General features: G+C 37.9%; 1 protein-coding gene and 1 long non-coding RNA gene across 2 annotated transcripts in view; both read left to right on the top strand.

Moving 5' to 3' along the window:
* LOC107666431 (uncharacterized) overlaps window positions 1–4,113 on the top strand; it is a 10,290-nt gene extending 6,177 nt beyond the window's left edge. Inside the window, exon 3 of the long non-coding RNA XR_001631662.1 lies at window positions 3,990–4,113. This is a non-coding gene — a long non-coding RNA (uncharacterized LOC107666431). The remainder of the gene's footprint in view (window positions 1–3,989) is intronic.
* A 12-nt stretch (window positions 4,114–4,125) lies between these two features.
* Window positions 4,126–26,376, top strand: part of LOC107666430 (RAC-gamma serine/threonine-protein kinase) — an 83,248-nt gene continuing 60,997 nt past the window's right edge. The window contains exon 1 of the mRNA XM_016457746.1: window positions 4,126–4,270. Coding sequence (XP_016313232.1) covers window positions 4,225–4,270 — 46 coding nt within the window. The 5' untranslated portion in view covers window positions 4,126–4,224. The remainder of the gene's footprint in view (window positions 4,271–26,376) is intronic.

Below are 26,376 nucleotides of genomic sequence, written 5' to 3'. Positions count from 1 at the left end.
GAGTCCATCTCTACTACCATAAGCAGTCACATTGTTCTTTTTCTAACAATTCAGAATGATACTACCATGAAAATGTGGGCTTATTTGCCTTTCCCAGTTTGTTCATTAGTAGTGGGTATGGCGCCAATACATCTGAGAATAGTTCAATATAAATAAATGTACATTCTGCATTGAAGGCTTGTGGCGGATGTTTAGACGTTGCTCTGTGGCACGCTGAGAATGATTGATGCTGCGTGTCTGTGTTTGTCTGGGCTCACCAGGAGAGCCCCTCCTTCCCAGGCCTGCTCAGGAATTAAATGATTATCTCAAGGGTGCTCCCCTCATTTGTATGGAAAAATTGTATTTGGTGTGGCAGCTTCAGGACATCCCCAGATAGTGCTGCGGTGATAGGCTTACAGATGCTTGACTGCGACAGTGACGCAGTGGAATTGTGTCTCCTGTCACTCAAAGGGAGCGAAAGGAACAGAGAGTCTGTGCTGCTGCCAGAATATAGATGATGTTGGGGCTTGGTTGGTAAGGTAGAATAGCTCAACAGCCCTATTGAAAATGACCATTTAATGGGGCTGAAACACATCGTTCCTCTTGTTTAGCGTCTTGTGTCTTTTGCTTTATCGCAACTTTTGAGGCAGCTTGGTCCAACTCAGACTTGTGGGTTCCTATTTTATTAAATTTTTTTAGATTTCCCAGTTTTTCACTGTGGAATTTCATGTAAATGTGCGTCATTACATTCTATATCAGACCTCGGTGTTATATTTGATTTGTTTGCATGAAATATTTATCACCCCCATAGAGGCCAAACAATATACATTTCCTTTGGCCCAATCAAACATAAACTTTCTATTCCTTAACACCAAAAATACTTTTAATTTCTTAAAGTTTAAATATACCCTGGGAACCATAAAAATCCAATAGAGAGCAACAATGGCGGCCAACTTTTTCAGCAGCCTTAATCTGTCTTGAAGTATTTTTCCCTTTCATGTTCTAGTTTGATTTGAAGCCAAAATAATACAGGAAATAAAAAAATGAGGCAATGATCTCATCTCATGAAGCATTATTTTATATGTTACATATATATATATATATATATATATATAATATTATTCTAAATATCCAGATTACATGTAAGTAGTTTGAGTGTAATTTGATAACTTTTAGTGGTAGTGCATTTAAAATGAGAAACAATTGTCAAGTAATTATGAGATGCAGGCAGCTGGCTGTACTTTAGCAGTCAGCATGTTAAAAACCTGTCTGAGAAGTTTAGTCTTTTAATTCACTTTAATTCGCTTGTGTTCAAATATTTACAAATAGGTTTATTGGTAAGGTGTTAAAGTGAGGTTAAAGCACAGTATTATCTGAAGTCTGTTGCTGATTCTTTATGGTGTGGTACTCACTCTTGAGTGTCTTGTCAGAAAACTAATCAGACAGATGACTGCTTTAAAAAATAGTAGAACAAGACTCCAAATGCTGGATGCTGTGAGCTGTGTTTTTATTAAACACAGTGTTGTTGTAATGACACTGACTTATGGTTTCTACAGTAGCATGTCATTGCTTAACCTCCTCAGAATTTAAGGTAGGTCTGTCTTGAAAGGTTTATTCATTAACGTTAAAAATCAATTTCTCTATGGATTAAATGAAGGGGATTTTTTCTTGCTTTAGTGACAAGCAGGGTCTTCCAAGGTTCCAAGGTGAGTCACGTTCAGGGTTTCCTGCTTGTGTTAAATGATTAAGGGCTTCACTGATATGTCTTTGGACCTTGAATCACCCATGTACTCTCCTTACCATATTCACAGCAGATTAAGGTTGCAGCTAAATGCACACAACCAGGAATTATCAGTTGGTACTGTAAATACTCTGGCCTCAAGAGGCCCTTCATTTGCCTTTACTGAATGACTAAAGGATGCTAAATATTCCTTGTCTGACCCACATGTGATTTGCTGTAAAAAAAAAAAAAATGTTACGAGGGAGCCCTGCAGGTCATTTTCTTTATTGGCCCTATATGACATTGAGGGAGCTGCGTTGGTCTTTGTATCTTTACGGGCTGCAGTCTACTCAGTAGCTGTGATGTCTTCTAGCACAGTGTCCAAAAGTCTGCAACAAACATAATTTGTTAATTATCTCCGAAGGGAAAATAGGAGCCTTTCAGTCATTTGTCTTTCTGTTATAGAGGACACAACACTGCATCACAATTGTGCATTCAGATTTCTGTTTATCACGGTTCACGCTTCACTGGTAACAAATATGTTGAGTGATTTCTTACTTTATGGTTGAGTATGGTTGTCAAATGTTGGCACATTCTGATTTAGTTCAGGTAAAGACTAATGGTTTCACTCTTTCGCTCTTTGATTCACTCTTTCATTCTGAGCTGATCTGTTTAGCCGTTGGAGGTTTACCCTGTTAGTGATCCTAACATGCTGACTTCCCTTTTCTCTGCTCGCACACATTTGAATGCTTGGATTTGACACGTAGGACTGCTTCTGCAAAAACAAAACATTTTGATTAACATCCTTTTAAATGTACTTTAGCATTTTAAAGGTAAGGAAATGCAGGCAAATATCTCCTCAAACATCTCATATTTCTCACTGTATATTTATTTTATTGCTTGACTTCTCTGTCAGAGGGACATATTTTGCTTTGTGTTTTTCTAAAACTGTCACTGTGCAGCGTAGATGAAACTGCTTTGATGTAATGCTTCAGATTTACGTACGTGCTGTGCTATCTGCCACATTTTTGAGACTGCTTTAAGACTTTTTAGGACTCATTTGTAGTATTCACATGATAATTGTAGTTATTTATTCCATCTCTTTCTTTCTGTCTTTCTCTTGGATGATAGTAAGTGTTGGCATTCTGCCACATTTATCAATGTTGTAATTTGAAGTCCTTTTCCTCATTCTAAAAATGATTCAGCTTTCACAGTTTTTTTCAATCTGATATCTTAAGATGTCAGTTATTACTCATTAGCAACTTCTTAAAATGATAGTCCACTCAAGAATGAAAGATTTGCCATCGTTTGCTCATTCCATGTTGTTCTAACCTTGTATTGATTTTTTAAAATGATTCTATGAAAGGTGATTTTAATATGTCAAGCTCTAAAAAGGGCAATAAGCAATAGAAAGTAGTTATATTGTAATACTATTTCACAATATTACGTCATCTTAAGTCAGAATAGTTTCGTGTGAGGAACCAGAATTTAAGCCATTATTTACTGATAATCTTGCCCTTCACCTCAAATCTCATCTGTTCAATTGCATAATTCTAGCTTTACTCATGCAATTCCATATGTAAAGTTATTTTGTAAGTTATGTTAGCATTAAATATGTGTTAGCATGCAATATGCGCATCTATATTTTTTTTGTCCGAGAGTGATGGGTAAAAGGCACTTTTGCAGAAGTTTCCCTCTTTCTAGTGTCTACACACACACACACACACACACACACACACACACACACACACACACACACACACACATATTCCGATATGAATGCACATAAATAATCCAGTACACACAATAATAACACTATTAATTACACATTGTTTTCTTCACTTTGAAAGTGGGTTAACTACAAAGAAACAGATTAATTATGATTAAGTATATTTTAATTGACTGACAGCACTAGTGTACAGTACATACACAATATATTTTGTTGAGCTTTCTGATTTAATGAATGAAACTATGCATTTTCATAGTGCCTAATGCTCTCCTTCAGACGTCATTGCATTTACCATGAGACTTCATGTTTGCTTATTTATTCTCATAGTCGTCCTCATCAGACTTTGTTGCAGGTGTCTGTGTTGCTGGTAAGTGTTAAATAGTTGTGCATGTTGAGAGTGAGAATGAGAGAAAAACAGACAGACAGGGAAATCAGAGAGGCGACGGGGCTTGTACATCCGCTTTTACAATGGCTGTCTGTCAGATTGTGTAAGAAGAAGGGGGGAGTAAAGAGGAAGAGAAGAATGAAAAATCCACACGCTTCTTTTTTTGTTTCTTTCAGGCTGAGTCACTGTTGAGGAGTGGGAAGATCTTGAGAGAGAGGGAGACAGCATCACGGAGAGAGCGTGAGAGAGAAAAGCAACGGAAGGAGGGGAAAACCGCTACACAACGCCTTTGAGAGCGAAGCAAGACCCCCCTCCTCTCCTCTCCCCTCCTCTCCTCTCCTCCTTCTCCCCCTCCTCACTCCTTCAGGAGCTGGTGTGTAGGAGCGGCGGGTACAGTGTGACTGAGGCAACATGAGCGATGTCACCATCGTTAAGGAAGGCTGGGTCCAGAAGAGAGGTGAGTAGCTTGTCTCTGCCTGCGTGTCGGTCAGCTCGCCGGGTCGTGTGTCTCCAGAGACGGCTCTCTCCGTCATGGGCGGGCCACGGCGTGGCTTCAGTCTGTGTCTGTGGAAGCCGGCATGTGGGTGTGCCTCTTTACGCACGTGTTCATGAGCCATGTTTGATGCTGGTGTGGCGTTTCACTGAACGTGCGTGTGTGTTTGTGTGCGTCTGCTGGAGAAGCAGCTGCATTCAGATTGGTATCCGTCATTTCTCACTGCACTGCTCTGACGTGCCGGACTGCTACGTTTGATGGGTTTTTCTGCACATGCTTGCACCCATCCTGATGCATAATGCTCGGTTTGAGTAGATTATGGTGATGTTTTATTTATTTGATCAGTACGTTCGGAAAGCGTGTTGTGTTTTAGCTTTTTTGTGGACTGCAAGGGCTGCTGTGTACAAATAAACACACTCACTCACTCAACTCAAGGTAAAGTTAATGTGACATCCATGTGAGAAGCAGCTCTAGGTGTTCTTATGGGATCTAGGGTACTTCAACCAGGTTGTCCTGCTTTCTTTCAGTTTTGTTGTTGCTTGTAAAGACATAGGAGTGAGTGCCTTGTGGCTTCCCAATATATGTATCCATAAGTATCCATGCTGACAGAGATGTGCAGCAGGCAAAAGTCACTCATTTTCAATGAAAGTTTGTGATTTGGTGTTACAAGCAATAGTGGCTGTTGGTGATACGATTGTTCAGTAAAGTTTGACTTTATGCAAATGAGCAGCAACATTTTGCGGTGACTAGTAATGCAAGGGCAGACAGTAATTTGTAATATGTATTTTAAAAGTTTTATTTCAGTCAGACTAATGCAATAATTTGTCACCTTACAATGCCATTTAAATGTTTTTTAGTCTGATTGAAGTTGACCCTGCCTGGTTTTTATGAAGTCAGACTGTCAGATAATGAGATTGGAGCTCTGTTTCGTCCATCATGGATATGCTTTAATTGAACTACAATTGGCCTGGGAGATGTTCTTACACTGAAATAAAGATGTGATGTCCGTTTAAGCCGCGTTTAAGCCTTCAAATATTTGATTACTCATTGATTACGCCATGTATACTTAGACAAACAGGTGAGTTCTGTGGCAAAATCCCACTCAAATATAACTGCTCAAGTAAATGTGAAGTTCATGGGGTCTGACATCTGGTACAACAGTCAAGCAGAACTAGTACAAGGACTAGTTCAGTTTGCATGGCCTTAACTCTGAATGGGTTGGGTTAGTCCATATTTGACCCAAAGTTGGGTTGAAACAACCCAGCATTTTTTAGAGTGTACATTGGGCCTGATGCCCTGCCCTCCGATTGGATGAGCAGCTGTTGGTCTGACTTGCTTGAGCTTACAGTATTTAGATGTGTCCAACAGACAATTCAGGACTCACATAGTCATAAAAAACCTTAGAAAGAAAAGTCAAATCTTTGAAAGTCATGGAAAAGCATCTGTAAGAAAGTTTTGTTTTGCTCTAAAATACTGCATTGGTTGGATAGAGCAATACTTGCCCCCAAACCAATGTCATATAACATGGATCTGTTTGTTGAGGGTCTTATTGGAGACATTTGTAAGCTAACAAATGTAATTGTTTAAAGCTCACTTAATACTCTTGTATATATGTTGTTCTGGCTAATATGACTTAACTTGGTGTGGATACAGTGTCACACAAAAGCAATGCCACTGTAGAAATAACCCGTTTAAATTTAGTTTTGTGCCTTTGTCATTTTCATTTAGTTTATAATTTTTTTAATTTTCGGTTTAGCTTTAATTTATTCATTTCAGCTTTAGTATTTTTAGCATTTGAACTTCTGCTAGTTGCGGAAAATAAATGAACAATTAACGAAAATTATTTTTAATAGTTTTAGATGTAGTTAACAATAACAACACTGTGTAATTCAAAAGTTTTTTTTGTCTTGCATTAAATTGTTAAGCAGCTTCTTTTTTTCCTCCTGTCTTTGTCAGCATACATGAACAACTTAAAAGGTCATTGGTCAAAAGTGAATCAGTCAAAAACTGCTGGAACCCTTTTAACTGATGGTGAGTGTTGTGCTTGTGAACTCATGTGTGCAGCATCCACGATGAGTCAGATTTGAAATTCCCTCCAGTGTGTGCAGTCTGGGCTGGGCTTGAGGATGGAGAGGTTAGTGTTTGGGATTGTATGTGTGTGTGTGTGTGTGTGTGTGTGTGTAGTGGGACAGTTTGGTGTAGCCCTGGGCTGGGAAACTGGCTTCATTCTGTTTGCCTTGGCTGCCGACCAGGACGACCCCAATCACCCTCTTCTTTTCCACTCCTTTTTCCACTTTGTCTCCGCCACTTTCTGTTTCCATTATAGCTTTTACTGTCTCTCTCTCTCTCTCTGTCTGTGTACTGTTGTACTTTTACTTTTCCATTTTGCTGCTGTCTCTCTCCGTCTCATCATCTCTCTCTCTCTCTCTCCCTCCCTCTAGAACACCTGAGTCGCAGTACAAGTTTTGACCCCCCCTACCTTGTCTTCCGAGCTGTGACTTTTTAGGGAAAAAGAGCTGTGTGTGAGGAGAGGATAACCAAAAGGGTGACATAATTTCCTGTTTACTCCACTAATGAATGGATCACAAAGAAAAGGGCCAGCTTAAGACACTGAAACCCCCTGTTTCTGACTTCGCCCCCCTCTCACATCTCATTGTCTAAACCGCAGCCTGTTTAATGCATCAGCCAAAGTTTGATTGTTCAGAGATGACGTCTGCAAAATCATGCAAAACGCAACATACTGGAATATCATGGAACTAAATAGCATGAAGTTTTATTTTCGAATCTTTCATTTGATGCAGTTTTGTTTTCCAGATCGCTGGTCCGTGGTAAATTAGCACTGATTGCAAGCAGACCTGTTGATGAAAATGCTTTTGATGTCTGCGCTGTGTGTGTGTGTGGAGGTTAGCTGTCAGGCTCCATAGCCGAAGAGCAGCGCAGAGGAGTCACATGGTACACTGCTCTCTCCTGCAGGACCGCTGGAACACTCTGTTCTGAGGAAAGGATACAGGCACATGAATGAAGCTCGCTCGCTTGCTCTCTTCCGCACGATCACATGACCAGCGATGCACTCGTTCATTCATTTGCTCATACAGTACTAGCATATGGATTACATAGACACACACACACCAAACTCTGACCTTGCTGACTTTTATATCCTTCACTTCCTGTTCCATTTCTCATACCCAGCAATCTCCTGCTCTCAGATGACCACTACGGCCATCTCCTTATTATCTCCTTCCTGTCTCCCCTCTCTCTCTCTCTCCCCAGTATGTAAAGTGCATCTGAGTGCACACCAGATCAGCTCGGACTGCAGTGGAAGTACAGATACAGGAGCATCCTCATGCAGGTCAACACAAACAAACAGAGACTCTTTCTGGTGCTTGTGGGATGTATCTGCTGTTGGTTAATCTAGATATATCTCAGTCCAGTCAGACCATTTATGGAAGCTGTGTCCTGACAGCCATGACCCTGACAAGTGTCACAACATTTTGATGGTCGTTTGGGTTTTTTCTGCGACATTACTCTGATAACCCTGCCCACAATGATTTTTGATGGAATATCCCTCTCCTTATAACCTTATGTTAAACATTACATATATTCTGGTTGTAATTTTGTTTCATTACACAGCATTTTCTCTTTCAGCATGGACAGAACATGTGTTTCTGGATTCCTAACTATTCTGACCTGGATTGGACATGATGTAAGCTGCAATCATTCTGCTGAGGCCACAACCATGAGTAAATTAACATATGATCACCCAGTTTTTACATATTAGGAGTTTTTTATCGATTCTCAGACATATGTATTTCAGAATACCACACAATAAATCTGTACAGAATCAACATTTTAATCTTTTGAACAAACCCACCCCAAACTAATCCCCAACTAAGACTTTGAGGTCACTTGGCTATAATGAAATACAATTAAAACATCTTCCAGGATATAAAAAAATACTATAAAATAAAATGAATAAATAAAAACCCATCTTATAACACATCACAATGAAACTTTCAACTATGAACATCTTTAGCTAAACAGAGATTAGCTAATTATAAGAAAGGTAATTTTACATATTGTAGACTGAGTAGGTACAGTACAGTAGCAAGAACATCCTGTTCCATTCACAGGGTCAGTAAGAGTTTGGAAAATGGCCATGTAAAACTAAATTATGACTATTATGACATGACAAATGTTGTAGTTGGACTACAGGGAAAAAATGTTTTAGTTTCTTGCAACTTCATCAGTAAGAAAAATGCGTGAACAAACAGTTTTAATGCTAAATTCAGAAACACTTGAAGGGAGGGATTGAATTAAAATCAAAACTGTTGCAGCACACACACTTTTGATGAGGGTTAAAGTCGCCATGAAATCAAAATTGCCAGTTATAATTTTTTTGTGGAATTTTGCAGTGTTTGTTAAAAATGATTTATCCCTGCACATCGTTATTTAAAAAAAATCATAACCTTTAATAATAAAAAAAAACGATTGTATGCTGGTTCAAGGGCTAGGCAATAAAGTTGTCCAATGGCCAGATGAGTCTGAGTTCCTCCAGCTGCCTGCCACTCAAATGATCATCCATTCAGTTTGCATTTCCCACTTTATAGTCAATTCCTGGTTGACAAAATCGAATCCTTGCTTGCATTTTTAATTCCTCGCTCACGAAGCTATTTCACCCGGATACAAGTCGCAATTTGGATGAAAAGTCAATCATAATTTCCATTTCATGCAGACTTTAAGAAAGAACAAGTTAAAGAGGAACTATAATAATAAACAATCATAAGATCCAGCCAATAAAAGTAGATAAGATAATGTGTCATCCACTAATTAGGATCCAACCAATTATGAAGCACAACAGGGAGCAGGTCAATCGATGTTGCACCCATGAATTAGTCATGATGGATCCAAAAAGAATTCAATTACATTAAAAAACATTCCAAACAACCTCATACAAAGATAAAAAAGTAATAAAATAACATAAACAAACAATTTCATGAAGGATATTTTGCCTTTAGAAGAAAATGTTGTATGTAATTTACTCTGTAAATAATTCAGCTTTAAAATGGCTATTTACTTGTGTTTTACAGTTTAGTAGCAGAGTTGAGGGTAATTTTTATGAAATGTGCCTCGCTTCAATCTTTGTATTCAAACGAGTGCCAAATAGAGTCTGAGAGCTGTGGAGGATCACGAGCCGCTCCTGTATCATCCCGATGCTTTTAATTTCACATCAGCTTTTCACAGTCATCCGTCTTAAGTCCTCCCACTTCCCTCTCAGCAGTGAGGGGAAAAGCCTCCACATACCCAAACAGATCTGCCATCTCCTTTAAAGGAAGCACACCTGCACAGTCTCTAACGCGCGCGCTCACACGCTAACGGCTGCATTTCCCACTCTCCTGCCAGTGTGCCTTTCAGACTAGCGTTAGCACATATGAAGAAAATACTGCAGCCCCCTCAGTCACGACTCAGTGGCTTTTGTGTGTGGTTGTTTTTCTGGTTATTGTATAAGTGTGTGTGTTTGAGAACAAGGACAGAATGACATGCTCAGAGAGGGGATGATGGCTCTGGGGGTCAGGCGGTGTTGTAGCAGCAGGCTGGGGGTCACTGGCTGACTCACTGCGTGCCTCCAACTGACTGACTGACTGCAGAGTTAGTCATCTTTCTGAATCGTGCAGAGACCCAGCCCAGAGAGAAAGAACGAGACCTTGAGGTAAGGAAAGGCAGATAGAGAACAAAAACAGAGAAAATGATGAAGTGGTTTAGGCTCTAAGTACTTAAAGTTAGACAGAGGTTTAAAGAGATGGTTCACCCAAAATAAAAAATACTTTTTGCATTTACTCACCTTCATTTTGTTACAAACCTGTATGATTTTTTTTTTGATGCAGCTCCTTTCTGTACAGTGAAAATAAAGGGTTACCAGCAGAGACTATCCAAAAATTACAAAAATATGAATGTTTTTAAAAAATGAAGGTACTTCAGATTTCTTCTGAAGTTGATAACATTTTTCAAGAAAAAGAAATTCATTTAAATGTGTATATAAATTATATACATGTAAATAATATACAGTACCTTTTAAAAGTTTGGGGTCAGTAAGATTTTCTAATATTTTTCTAAATAAGTCTCTTAGTCTCTGTTGATAAAAAAATACAGTACAGTGAAATATATTTATGATTTAACTGCGCATTTAACTAGAATAACTTTTCTATTTTAACATTTTAAAATATATGTGATGGCAAAGTAGAATTTTCAGTGTCACATGATAGCATTGCAATATTCTGATTTGGTGCTCAATATTTCTTGTTAATATCAATGTTGAAAACAGTTGTGCTGCTTAATATTTTTGTGGAAACTGATATTTTTTCATGATTCTTTGATTAATAAATAGTTTAAAATAACAGCATTTATTTTAAATAATAATCTTGTAACGATGTAGATGTCTTTGCTGTCACTTTTCATAAATTTTAATGCATCCTTGCTGAATAAAAATATTAATTTCTCTATATATATATATATATATATTAAAAAAACGTATTGACCCCAAACTTTTAACGGTAGTGCATAGATTTAATCACTGAAAATATTCATCTTTGCTAAAGCTCTTAAATCTTGTACACTTTCATATAAAATATTACAGATATGGCATGTAAAAATGTGTTATATTAGGTTATATTAGGTTTGTTTATTATATATATTAGGTTTGACATCTCATAACAAAATGTGATTGTCCCAATTTGAACATGTGGATTTTCAAATTGCACTTACGAGATTTAATAAGTTTTACAGTTTCAGCAGAGGGGAAGATTTTCAGTGAATAATGACTGTTTTTAATAACTTTAGGAGACATGGAGTTTATCACAAACTGTATGGATACTTTGATGGTGTTTTTATCATTTTTGGAGTCTGAAACCCTCTGATTCATTCACTTTCAATCTATGGAAAAGAGCAGCACAGACATCCTGCTTTCAGTTGTTCTCTTCACCCGTTGTGCTCCACTGAAGAATGGAAGTCATTCAGGTTTGGAACAACATGATGACAGATTTGTCTTTTTTAGGTAAAGTCTGTCTTTAGAGCATAACTAAGGATACTAAAGGATTTTATTTGTGGTCCTGATATGGTTCCTCTAAAGCAGAGAAGGAGAGGGGAGATAAAATTGCGTACTGTGTTTGGTAACGTTTTTCCAAGCCCTGCGGTGATCTATCTGACTGTCTCACATCTCGCATGTTTTAGTGATGAGGCAGCGATGCACGGGGCGTGTGAACGTGTGCGTGCCTCTGAGAATTTAGGAGTGCCTGCAGAGTATGTGTATGTTTAGGCAGGAGCAATCCGGACCAACCACTGATCAGCCCTTCAGAATTCCAGCAGCACATCTGCATTCCAAGAATGTATGATGGATGGAGATGAAGCTCATTACCAGGATGTGTCTCCAACTAACCTTGGATCCAAGCATTGTTGTGTCATAATGGAGATCAGCTGGATTGTGATTTAGACATGGTCTATCTCCATTATGTGCCAAATATGGGAGTGATCCTCCATCCCCTCCTTTTGTGTTCAAAAGGACAATGAACAATTTGTGTTCATATTGCAGTGCACAGTGAATGTGCTGTGTTCAATTCGATAACTGTACATTTAGTTATTTATTGCAAGTTTATGTCAAGATCAAGGACCAAAAAGGTAGTAAAGACATTATTAAAATAGTCCATGTGACATCAGTGGTTCAATTGTATGTTATGAAGCTACAAGAATACTCTTTGTGTGCAAAGAAAACAAAAATAATGACTATTCAACAATTTCTTGTCTTCTGTGTCAAGTCTTTGACACGCATTCATGAGAGTACCTTAAATGAGATGTATCTGTATCTTAAATGAGATGGTATAAAGAATACTGTAATAAAACTGATTTACATGAGATGCACAACTGCTAAAGATATTAAATAAGACTTTTATATATTTATCTTGAATTAAGTTTATTACCCGTTTAAACATTTGCAAATAGTTGTTTTTCTTTTTGTATGCATAAATGTAAAAGAAATGTGAGATGACGCATAAAACAAGTAAAAAAACTGTAAATTGACCCTGTTTTAAGAGTGTTTAGATTTTTCTAAATGGAAAACAAGACAAAAACACAAATTAAGAAAATTACTTGTTCATTAGAAAGCATCATTTCCTGTCATCTCTGTACACCTCTCAAGACAAATGTCGGAAGAAACTGAAAATGAGAAGAAGAATCTTTGAAGGAAGACAAGCAGATGCAAGACTGTCACATATACATTGAAAGTTGGATGCTTTGGCATTCTGTCTGAAGTTTGATGCAACGTATATTTGTAGAGGCATCAGTCAATGTGTGTTTGTGTGCTCACATAAGTGGGTGTTTGTCTTAAATTTCTTCTGTCCACTTGTATGGGGCTTTCTCCTTTGCTGTTAATCGGAGGGTAGTGTTTCTCATAACTCTGTAATGAGCCCAAGCCCATTAGGAAAATTGGGAAAGCATGACAGAGCTGCTCATTGGTGATGCCAGTCGCATACTCTCAAACACATGCCCTTTGGCTGCGAGCGATCATCTTACCTCCTGCAACGGATCCCCAGCCAGTCGGCCAGTCACCCCAGTGTTGACACGTGGCTGTACTGAGCTCTGGAGCATCTTCCTGGCTTCCCTTCTCTTTTTTTAGGGTTTGATCAATCTTTTATGTGAAATTGTACACAGACTGAGGAGGCTTGTGGAGGGTTGTCCAGATCATATTTGGAATTTACTTGACTTTCATGTGGCAGGTTTCTTTAAGTGCATCAGCATGAATTGTGAATTTAACCACTAGAAAGCACAGTCTAGGGTGGTTAAACTTAAGTAATGCCAAGTTCCGCATTCATAAGAAATTGATCTCTTTTATTGCAGGCAATACTTTTGACTTTGCTCTTTAAATAACAAAATTCGAATTTAAAAATGCATTTCCAATGGATATCGCCTTGCTCCATAGGCTTACTGTAAATGCAATTTTTGTTTAAATTTTGAATTGAAATTTTCTGGGCTAATTAGGAACACGCAGATGCCTAGTTTAGAACTCAGAACATTTTTTTTAACCTTTTAGACACTGTGTTGGCATATGTGTATGGACATTATGTTGTTGTCTGGTGCAGATAGATTGTGCTGAATTCTATTAGACATATAGATATTAAATTTGTAATCTGAAGAGGTAGTGTGCTGTTTCTTCCAAATGTTGAGCTTTTTTCACTCAGTCTAAAGGGTTAATTCAGCCAAAAAGGGTGACATGAGGGTGAGTCATTTACTCACCCCCATGTCATTCCAAGCCCATAAGCCTTTTGTTCATCTTCAAAAGCACGAACAAAAATCATTTTAATGAAACCTGAGAGATTTCTGTTATGCAGTTGAAAACTTCTCCAAAAGAAGTAAAATAAAGCACATCCATCCATAATAAAACGTGTCTCACACAGCTCCGTGGGATGAATAAAGGCCTCCTGTAGCGAATCCATGCATTTTTGTAAGAAAAATATCCATATATAAAATGTTATAAACACCTTTCTCACATTTCCGTTAACTGTCATATATGCGGAAGCTGTTTTGGGCGGATGACGTATGACTTATGCGTAGTGCATATGCCGGAGATTATGCTGCGTTCACGCCATATCGTAATTACCGTAATTTCGAGATGACAGCATGTGACGTTCTACTTGGAACTGTTCACGTCCTCAGACTCGGACTTGTGCTTTTCTATGGCAACACTATCAACGCCTAAACAGAGCCTGCGGTGGTCAGGTGGTACAGCGGTCATGTGGTAGCTCTCAGAAAACTCCCAGTTCACAAGTTGTAATTACGAGTTCTACGAGGACGTGAATGCTTTTTACAAGTTGGAATCTCGCAATTATGGGAATTCCGATATGGCGTGAACGCACCTTTAGTAACAAACGTGGAAGCACGGAGGAGAGACAGCAAAACAAAATACCGGTCACGAATTAGAAGCACAAAATTAGGATTTGTAAAGAAAAATGTCAGAGGAGTTAGATATAACTCAAAGAGGAGACTGGTTTTCCTTTGCTAAAGTAAGGAAACTTTATTTCCTTTGCTAGTGTAAACAAACTCACGAGACCAGCATATCTCACAGGCGCGTGCGCTGCGCATACATCCTACGTCATCCGCCGGAACGGCTTCCACGTATGACAGTTAGCGGAAGTAAGAGAAAAGTGTTTATAATGTTTTAAATATGTACATTTTTCTTACAAAAACGCATGGATTCGCTACAGGAGGCCTTTATTCATCCCCCGGAGCCGTGTGAGTCATGTTTTATTATGGATGGATGTGCTTTATTTGATTTCTTTTGAGCTGTTGAAAAAAAAAAAAAAACCCGCCCAGTGCCATTATAAAGCTTGGAAGAGCAAGGACAATTGTTAATATAACTCCGATTGGATTCGCCTTAAAGAAGAAAGTCATATATTATACACCTAAGATGCCTTGAGGGTGAATAAAACATGGGCCAATTTTCATTTTTGGGTGAACTAACCCTTTAATCCAAGTCTTCTGAAGAGACACGATCGCTTTATGATTAATAGATTTCAGATTTCATTCATGATCAATGCCCATACATAGAGCCCATCAAATATGGTGAATGGAAGCCCAAATGTTCTTGTTTAATGAGAACCAGTGAGGTTCTCACAAATCAAGAAGGTACATTTGAGCTTCTGTGCAAACTAGTGAGGATTGTTCTCATGTATTAAGCAAGTACAGGTAAGCTTTTGTGTTTACTATATTTAATGAGCTTTATCTATGTGTGTTGATTAATGTTTATGACATTGTAATGAAAGAAAAAGTGTATTCCCTAATGCTTTCAAGTAAATGCGTAGGTCATATTTTAAAAATAAAAAAATTTCATTCAAAATTTTTATTTTCTATTTTGAGGACCATTTAGAGTTTTTCTGTTGTGGCAGTATTTTCATGTCCATCGAGCACATTTTCTCCCAACAATTTTGTATTGTAAAAAACTGCCTGTAATTCATGCTGATTAAAATGTATAAAATTGTTGCATTGAAGGCATATTTTAAAACCAGTACATTTGGCACTTTTTTTAGCTTCTGGACATATGTGAGCCTGGACCACAAAACCAGTCTTAAGTCGCTTGGGTATATTTTTAGCAATAGCCAAAAAAACATTGTATGGGTCAAAATTATAGATTTTTTTTTATGCCAAAAATCATTAGGATATTAAGTAAATATCATGTTCCTTGTAGATATTTTGTAAATTTCCTACCGTAAATATATCAAAACTTAATTTTTGATTGGTAATATGCATTGCTAAGAACTTAATTTGGACAACTTTAAAGGCAATTTTCTTGTATTTTGATTTTTTTGCACCCTCAGATTCCAGATTTTCAAATAGTTGAATCTCTGCCAAATATTGTCCTATCCTAACAAACCATACATCAATAGAAAGCTTATTTATTCAACTCTCAGATTATGTATAAATCTCAGTTTTAAAAAATTTACCCTTATGACTGGGTTTGTAGTCCAGGGTCACATATTATATCATAATGATTTCATATTTTGGGGGTAAAATCTGGGCAGGTTCTTGACAGGTATTGTGACATTAAGCATTCATGTTGTCATCTAGCTGTCTCATAAGAGTAGGCCTATTTGACATCAGTCATCCATCGTATTTCCACAGAATTCCTAAAAACATGCGAAGGTTTTTTGGCGAGCATTTCTAAGATTGCCTCAGTATAAACAGACAAAACCCCGAAAGATGGAGGTTGGGACTTTATTGCGCATAATTACACGTATCGGTGGTTGCCTGTGAATGCTGCTGTGTGTGTGTGTGTCTTTCAGAGTGAAGGGGAGTGAGTGCAGGCAACCATTGACTCCAGTCTGGGCCGCAGAGAGTTCAGTGGGTTCAGTTCTGCTGCTGCCGGAGCCGGCGCCGATCAGGTGACCGTGCTAGAGCACTGAGATATCAATCACCCCTCCACTGTCTCTCTCTGTCACCCTCTCCTCTCCTCTCAGCAGCATCACCTGTCAAAACAGCTCTCCTTTCTTCTTTTCTCTTTGCATTTCCTCTTTTACGCATTCTCATTTCTGCTCTTCCTCATCTATGGCTGCTAGCTTGCAATCACACAGATACATGAAGTGCAGCTTGTACATGGGCTGAGACATGTGAGCCCACCGCGCACACACAGCCTGTGCCAAGGCTGCAGACACTGGGGGTTTTGTAGTCAATAGCACACACACATAGCATCACTATACACACTCACATCCGGAGGAAAGGATTCAGTGCAGTGTTTTACTAACTACAGCCATTGTTGAAAGGGTGACTCATTTTCAACTGTGGAGACAGTCACCACTTCTTCAATTTTCTATTCCTTCTTTTGTGAATGATCAGAGGCCATTCAGTCAAAAGCATGGCATAAAGATTACAGCTGGTCACCTTTACATTTAAAAGAGCTTGATTTAACTGTTTGGATGCTGATCTGTGCTCAGTCATATAGGTTAACAGGTAGAGTCATTTAATTGTGTCTGCTTTGTGGATCCAGTGTGTTGTGAAAAAAATGCCTGTGTCTATCAAACATTCTAAGTCTTTATACAGAGATAAAACTGCTCTGAGCAGCTCCGCTCCCAAATTCTGATTTAATATGCAAAGCAAATGATATGAAGCATACAGCCTTTAACTTTATAATAGTCATGACAAAGTGTATATTTTCTTTATTTAAATTTCATTTCACATTTTTTAATTAATTTAAAATATATAATAAAATAAATAATACTTTAATTTGAATTTCATATAATTATTTTTGTCATTTTAATTCCTGCATAAATTTTTGTGAAATATACACTATCATTCAAAAATTTGGGATTGGTAATATTTTATAATATTTTGTAATATTAAAGGGTTAGTTCACCCAAAAATGAAAATTAGCCCATAAATTGGCTAATCAGCTTCAGCTCACTGTTGTACACTGGAAGCAGTTCCGGGGGAATGACGTATAAGGTCAGCTTTGCGCATGCGCCGAAACTTTGCTTCCTTTTCTCCTGTTAACAAACATTGGTTTTCACGAGACTCACTGGCGCATGCGCAGCACTGACCTCATACGTAATTCCCCCGGAACTGCTTCCAGTGTACAACAGTGAGCTGAAGCTACATTAAAGTGATTATTACATTTTGAATATGGATATTTGTCTTACAAAAACACATCGATTCGCTACAGAAGGCCTTTGTTCACCCCCCGGAGCCGTGCAAGACACTTTTTTTTTAATGGATGGGCGCATTTTATTTAACTTCTTATGGACTGATGCATGCAACACCCGCTGAGTGGCATGAAACAGCTTGAAAGATCAAAGACAATTTTTAATATAACTCCGACTGGATTCGTCTGAAAGAAGAAAGTCATATACACCTAGGATGACTTGAGGGTGAGTAATTTATGGACTAATTTTCATTTTTGGGTGATCTAACCCTTTAAGTCTTCTTTGCTCATCAGGGCAGCATGTATTTGATAATACAATACAAAAAAAACAGTAATATTGAGAAATATTTTACAATTTAAATGGGCAGCATATGTTTTAAAATGTAATATATTTCTGTATTGTCAAAGCTGAATTTTCGGTAGTCCAGTTTTCAGTGTCACATGATCATTAAGAAATCATTCTAATATGCTGATTTAATAGTTTGGTAACATTTCTTATTTTTATAAATGTTGAAAAAGCGTTGCTGCTTAATATTTCTTTGAAAATTAAGTTTAAGAGTTTTAAGAACAGCATTTATTTGAAATATAAATATTTTGTACCAGTATAAATGTTTTTACTGTCACTTTTGATCAATTTAATGCATCCTTGCTGAACAAAAGTATACATTTCAAACTTTTTTAAAACTTTTGAAAGGCAGTGTATGCACCACTTCAGATGCAGATCTTCTGTGCCAGTAAAATGCAGTAAAATCTGGTGCCATTCACAATAAATCATGAGTGAACAAACAAACAAATGCCGTAATGCATCTAAAATGGGTCTTTTTGCATTGTGGTCACGCTATTAAAATGGCAAGTGATGTAGATATACGTATTGACCACACAGTCTGAACAGATCTGATTTCTTGAACAATGACAGGGTGGACTGTCAGTCCTAAAGGTCAGATTAAAAAAAGCGAATTGCAGTTAGATGTATTATAAACAACTCAGCCTTCCCAGCATGTGCTTTCCATCACGAAGCATTCACTGCCAGCACTGGCTCTTCAGCAGCAGCAGGCAAGCTTCTTAGCCTGATCTCTTTGTTTTTTACACACCTCTCTGGGTCAGCCCTCTGTCAAGGGTTTTTGCTCTGTTTGTGCTATGTCTGTGTCCTTAAAGGGGAGGAATCCCTCATTACCTTTAAAGACTGCAGAGGTCTCGGAGAGCAAAAGGCTAATAGTGTTAGGAGCTCACAACTAGTAAGCAGATGACAGATTCTCAGAATTCTTGACCACTGTTTGTCCTGCTGAATACTTCAGTCTTCATATGCTCATGACGGTTCATGTGTGCCAAGATGGCTGCTGTCTCTCTTTGCTTTGGGCTACCATTGCTCACAAGTTTTATTATTAGTCATCCAGCACACATTTATGATCGAGTTTGAATATATGACTGCGCTCTTCAGATAGATGAATGAGAGTACCTGTCACGTGTAAAGACTAGATGCAATAATGAATTTCCAGAGGGGTTATCTGGCCTCTAAATAGGAAACTGACTGTAATCAAGCCGTTTTGGTTTGCATTGACTTCTATTGTATGGGCAATAAAAAAAGAGAAATTTCTCAAAATAACTTTTTTTTTTTCCCACAGAAGAAAGTAAGTCATACAGGTTTGGAACAACATCAGGGGCAGAAATGATGACAAAATGGGTGGACTGTTGCTTTAATCATTGGCAGAGGGGGAAATTATCCATCAATAATTTTGCAACAGCACAAGGCTGAGTTAATAATTTTCATGTTGAGCTGAACTCTCCTTAAATTTTGTGACAAAGACATCACTTACTTATTTTTTTTTTTACAAACAAATCACAATATTTCCTAAAAATAAAGCACAATAAATTTAAATTTTAACCAGATGTTACAGACCTAGTGTGTGTTTGTCTTTTCAGCTTGTCCTTTGTCTGACTTCTAGCGCTCACACACACACTCACACACAAAAAAAATACACATCATCTCAGCCACAGCCTTCAGTCGCCTGGGTGGCTGCTGTGACCATCACTATTACCCTCACATTAAATTACCTTCATCTCTTCTCACCAACAGTGCAATTTCTATTCCAGTCCTGGCCAGCAAACAGAATTTAGAAAGCACAAGAAGAGCTGGAAGCATCTGGTATAAAATTTGCTGGATCTGCTCACCATCACTACTCACTTCTCCGGATCTCACCCTTATAACAGACTATGCTTTAAATTTCAATCGCCAGAGCACTAAAAGTTTACTATCCTATTACTGTGGCGGGCATGCGGGGACCGGCCGGACCTCATATTAGCATGCAGACGGCAAGGGGCTCATCGATCGATAGGGCTGCCGCTGCCATCCGGAAGGACAGAATCAGCTGCCGGTGCTGCTGTTAGTGTGTGTGTGTGTGTGTGTGTGTGTGTGTTTCAGCAGGGCATGGGTGTCCAGCATGGCCCACTGGCCATGCCTGTCAGCTTGTTTACGCACCAGCTAAAGTGATGACTAGAGGTACAAGGACAGGCCCTGCTAGCAGGCTTTAGCCACTGCAGGCAGCCCGACTCAAAACAAGAGCTCAGGCCGCACACACATCCATCACGACGCTGGCCTGGTGGCTGCTGTTTGGGAGCACTCATACAGGGTCATTAGAGATTGAGGGACCTGTCAAATTTATGACACTTGCTGTTCTGCAGATACATGTTACAAGTTGATAACCTTAGCACCGATCTAGAGGGACATGTTCGGCCAGGTGGCCAGGTTTCGCTCTGTCTCTAGTAGGTTGGTGCGCTTTGCAACTGGTTTGATTGGTCTTTGTAAGATGATGCAGTTTGAGGAAAAAATGTCTGTAATTTTTCATTTTTATTTCTGGCCTTTTGGCATTTTATTGATGGAAAGAGAGCAAGATGATAAGGGAACGAGGAGGAAGTGAGATCATGAAATGAATGTGAAATGTCGCAGCACACACATTACCCGTCGGGCCAAGTCTGATAACATTTTAGTTTTTAAATTTATCCAAATTGTTTGAATAAATTATATGATTATAATAATAATATATATTTTTTTTACTAATGATAAATTTTATTTACTTTTTCAATTACTTATTTTTTTAAGCCTTCTTTTTAACACAGTTATTTTATTTTTATATTTTTATTAATAGTGACCAATCACTTTTACTGTAACTCAAACTTCAGGTCAGGGGTTTTGGCCAGAGGTTTAACATGAACATTTGGCCACATAGACATTTTAGTGAATTTTCGGAAATTGTGTTTCGCAGCTTTAGAAACATTTCCACAGTGAAGGATGGATTATAGATAAAGAACATAGTGGCGAAAATAAAGATTTAAAGTGGCCATGTGAAAATACTTGGATTCAAATGGAAGAAGTTCAAGCCATAGATATGTATAGCCAGATTCCACATTCGACCGCTCCAGACATGCCAACGCATCCACCATCTTGGAACATGTCGTCATTCACAGGAAAAATTACGTTTTTCAAGATGCCACAACATTTCACAGCTTTTGGTTGTAAAAAAACACTTGAGTTTTAAATTCTTTAATGAATGAGATAACCTTTCACAGATGATAATGTGTTGTTTTGTTTTTATATGTATTAACTCAATATTACAGGTTTTAAACTATGGTAACTATTGATGTCGTGTTAGCTAACACCTGCTGAGTTATATTGAAGATGTAGATCTTCATACATGCGTCACTCAACATCATTCATCCAAAATGGTGGACGGGTTACGTATAGCAGCTGCTGTATTCCAGGGGGAAGAGTGTGGTGACATCTATGTACAGTATTTCTGTAGTTCAAGCCACACAGCTTTGTGATACTGTTTGTGAATGTTCGTTGGAACTGTAGTTTCAGAAAAACGCTGATTCATTGAACTATGTTGGTACTGACAGAACTTGTGACCATATGGCTAACGATACTTTTGGGAAATCCTTGTATGGCCAAAAAAATCACACTTGATACTCAATGATACTCTAATTACTCAACACTCTAGTGTCATTTCGCCAAGCTTTGCATGAGCAAGAAACTGACATGTTTGTGTAAATAAAGAAAATAAAATGGGTCATACTTTATTTTAAGGTCCAATTTGATCAAATAGTGTCTCCTTACTGCCTAATATTACTGTAATAAATCTTTGAAGCTTAATGTAAGTGTTGGGTTAGTCTTGCTTTGAATAATGAAAATAGTCAGTTGATTAGGCAAAACTAATGTGAGCGTGTGTGTGGGAAGCCTTCTGTGGGTTTATTATCACATCTCTTGCTGAGATTACTTAGTAGAGTGGGTCAGCAGGCTCTGTTTTTCATATACATCTCTCTCTCCAATGCCCACCGCACATATACATACATGAATATGCCTGGATGTCTTTGAAAAACCGAAGTGTGCCGTATTATTCAGCTTGGCAATGATTCGGAGGGAGGCTCCAGCTGTGATATCTCAGGTTAATGAGTGCTGCAGTTCTGTAGTGTCTGGTCTTACACAAATACTCAACTACATGCTATTGTCTTCACAATGCAGTCACTGAAAGGTACTGTGGACTCAGGCTAATGCTGAATTGCCTGAGCCCCTCCATTTACGTCAGTAGCTGTCCTGCTCTGACTTAGAGGGCAGCGAATGTTCAGCCTGTTCCTTATTGATCCCTGGCAACCATTGGACCACACGCTCAATATAGAGCATTGGGACTCTGAACAGCTCCTCTTACTGAGCTAACACTTCCGCACAAAATACATTTTTATCATGTAGTCACTCTAATGCCTTACTGTAAGAATGCATAAATATTAGTAGCCAAGCACTTTGGGTTTCAGTGTAACCATTCAAAAGTCTGGGGTCGATAAGATTTGGACATTTTTGAAGATTTTAAAACAAAGTAATGTGATAGAAATTTAGTTTGTCAACTAGTGTATAATTCTTTGAAAATGAGGCATACACACATTACCGTTTGCTCAACAATAGGCTTAATTAATTAGCTCAATTTTTATTGAGCTTGTGCCGGTAATTTTTATTTTTTTTTGGTATCATAATCAACATAAAACCTTACATGCACAAGACCACGTTTCTGGCATCTATGGCAGGTGGGAAGCTCTGGGCACAGTTCACGTTGGAGTCCTTTACGTGGACATACCCTCATGTGAGCATGAGGCATGTGATGGAGAAGTGTTGACCCCGGTCAACCTGCAGCTCAGGATCGGTTTACTTGCTCCGCTCACCTTACCTGCTTGAGCTCTTGAGTGCTTTCCAATGTAAACTCACAGCTATCATCTCCCAGCTTCATTTGTGCATCTCTAAGTCTTCAGTACCATGATTGTCTATCATATATAGCTTACTTATTGGCAGTTACATGTTATACAGCATCATAACATTACAGATTGACAACAAAAAAAGTTGGACCTGTTGATTCTGGTTCTATTCATAAAAATCTAAAAATTTGGTTCTGAGTCCTGAAAGTTTCAAGGAGTCACTTAGAATGTAATGTGGTTGTCTTTTTTATAACAAAACTGTATTATCAACCATATTCTGCCGCTGTAAGAATGCAGCATCAGCATGCTTTTGAACATCTGAAATTATGAGCCACATGCATTGCGTTCATCTTAAAGTGAGGTTCCTGAACGTTAATATTTAAACACTTCATTTGAAGTTAGGAACATCTCAGGTCTTTGTTAACACAGATTATTTGCATTTAGCAAGATTAAAACTGCTGACAGGTGCAAGACAACTCATGTCCTTTCGTCTTGTCTTCACCTTCTCACTGCTCCAGCAGACGTAGTCTCTCATGGAAAGCTTTCTTGGGAAATCCCTCTTTCCAGAAATGTGGAGTCATTTGAGGTTAGGCAGAAGGAAGAGAGTCCATTAAGCTGTGAAACCTCAGAATCCCATGAGGCAATGCCTGAGGGAGCCACGCCTCCTCCTTAACTGATCTAATTCGCTTGGCAGGAAAGAAAAAGCGCAAGAGAGAGTGAGATGATGAAGAGAGAGAAAGGGCAGAGGAAATGCACTCATCATGAAAGCCATCAGGAAGCTGTTTTCCTCCTGTGCCGGAGATGAAACATAAATGCTTTCAAACTGATTTTTCTCTATTTTATTTGCTTTTTTTTAAACTTTTGATATGGTGAGTGGAGCTGGGTAATGTAGAAAGCACACAGATTAGGGACGTGTGATACCGCTTATTTTCTTTTCAGTCTGACACAGAGTACTAACCTAGCAGTGATGCCATTGACTGAGCGACAATATTGGCTGGCGCAAAAAACTTTAAAGTTCTTAAAAAACATTTTGTCTTGGCGTGGAGAACATTTTAAAAATCTGAAGAACCTTTTTCACTATAAAAAACTTTTGTGCAAGGGAACGACTTTTACACATAATACACATTACTTTTTGATTATTGCACATTAAATAAAACAAATCAAATGATAAAACTTTTTCAGTTTAATCATAAATCATGAACAATGGGACACATTAAATTTGTAGTATTGAAGACATTTATTAATTTTTTACACATAAAATAAAAATCAAATACAATTATGTAACATTAAATATTATAACAATAATCTAACATTAAATTGAATAAATAATTTCTATTAAAGACATGATTAATGATTGATATTTTTATGTGACCATTGATCTTCTGAAAGATCAAGAAACATTTTAAAGTAGATTTTTTTTTAATGTTTCTTATGGCAGTTTTGATAGTATGTGCCCTAGTAAAAAAAGTTATATATTTTTTAAATACATTTGTTTCATACTAAAGGCCCGATCACACCAGGAATGATAACTATAAAGATAACAATAAAGATATAGTTGTAAAAATCGTTCTCAATATTAAAGAATAGCAGAGTCCACACCACAACTATAACGATAAAGGCACAGAGAAATTATACCGTTGGAATCACTTTTAGAACGATTTTTTCCAGCTGATAAACAATAGAAATATTGACAGCCAATCCGATTCAATCCTGCTGTCACAATCTCGAGAATTTAAAGTGGTAGACGAGCATGCGCTAAGAATAAACAGACGAATCATCCACTGGTGTGGATGCTAATATCGTTATCTTTATAGTTATCTTTATAGTTATCGTTCTTGGTGTGAATGACTTAAGTATAGTTTAAATCTATTAACATATTTACCGACATATCTCTCAAGACATACTGATATAAATATTATAATTAAACTTTATTTGGAATAGTACTTGTGCACAATACACATTTATTAATATTAAGCCTAATATGTGTTTTAATGTCACTATATTGATGAGGATTGTATAATAATATCAGTCTTTTAATGCAAGATATTTGAAGTGTACCTGAAGTATACTTGCAATAGTTTCACTTTAGCACAATCAAATATACTTCAATATATCTTTAGCTGGACTTCAGCACTACTTCCGCACAATTAAAATGCATTAAGTACGAAATTAGCTGTTCCAATTTAGCAGACTTTAAATATACCAATTTAGTATACTAAAAGTACAATTGCAGGGTCTTTTTAAGTACATCAATTTGTAAATGTATTTGTAGTATACTTGGCAAGAAATAAATATATTTCAAATACATTTTAGTATATTTATCTTTCACTGGGGTGATGGATAATGTGTAAAATGTTTTTCTCTTTATTACTGCTGCGTGAGTTTAATAACTCAAACAATATAATAAGATCTAATCATTAAGATGTCATTTTGATTTATGAGCAGATTGTAACAGGAAAATTATACTTTCCTGACTTACTGATTGGGAAAAACTCTGCATCTCAGTGTCTTCCCATAGGATTTTCTGCTAATGGTTGAAGTGTTAGCTACAGGGACTTTCAGGTCACTTGACGCTGCAACATGTGTCCATCCCAGCAGGCTGCAGGGGCTGTGCGTGGTGATGTGTTACTCCTCTCACAGTCGCAGCGTGGTACGATCCACTGTCACTTTCTATCACGCGTCTCGTGCCGCTGAAGGTTATTCACCAGATGTGCCTTTATTCTGACTCTGTTCATTACTTCCCTGCTAGCATCAGGTTGTCATCAAGGTTATTATTGTTATTTAAACCAAAACTAAATATATAAAACGAAATCTGAATAGTTCTAGTTATAGGTCATGTCACACATTACTGTTTGACTCCTTTCTTTCTCAAGCAGACTTTATCATCTCCATTATTTTGTTGTGCTAGCATCATGAGGCCTGATCCCTGTCATTTCCATTGGCCTGGGGGCTTTCTGAATACTTAAGGCTCTGCTGTAGACCTAAAAGTCTAGAGTACTCTGAGAAAGCCTGCCAGATGTGTATATTTGAAACGCATCACGGTACATCGAGCTCAGCGTTCTTAGACATCAGGTAGTATTTTGAGGAGCACTCATGAAATATTAACCAATATATGCCACTGCTGTTCTCCTCGAAGGGCTTGAATGGCAAAACTAAGTTACAGCGTGTCAGAAAAAAGTTTTTTTTGTCATTGTGCTTCCAGAATTCCACTTTAAGAATTCACACTTGTGTTAAAGGGGTCATATGATGCGATTTCAAGTTTTCCTTTCTCTTTGGAGTGTTACAAGCTGTTTGTGAATAGATAAGATCCCTAAAGTTGCAAAGACTAAAGTCTCAAACCCAAAGAGATATTCTTAATAAAAGTTAAGACTAGTCCACGCCCTCCTAAAATGCCTCATTTAAACACGCCCCCACATGTTTACATCACTGTGTGGGAAGATTTGCATAACACCTCCCAAATGTTCACGCAAAGAAAGAAGGCGTAACTTTATTGTTGCTGCCACCGCCGCCGCCATGTTGTGAAGATGCTGTGTGTTTCGTTGTGAAAGCGAAACTACTTTGTTTGGTCTTCCAAAAGAGGACACAACTAGAAATCAGTGGTTAAGTTGTATTTACAACACTGTTCCAGAACAGTTCAAACCAAATATTCAGATGTGTGCAG

The sequence above is a fragment of the Sinocyclocheilus anshuiensis genome, unplaced genomic scaffold, assembly GCF_001515605.1.
Source record: "Sinocyclocheilus anshuiensis isolate Anshui unplaced genomic scaffold, SAMN03320099.WGS_v1.1 scaffold63, whole genome shotgun sequence".
Lineage (NCBI taxonomy): Eukaryota > Metazoa > Chordata > Actinopteri > Cypriniformes > Cyprinidae > Sinocyclocheilus > Sinocyclocheilus anshuiensis.
Note: the sequence above shows the minus strand (reverse complement) of the source record. Positions and strands in the feature narration are given on the sequence as shown.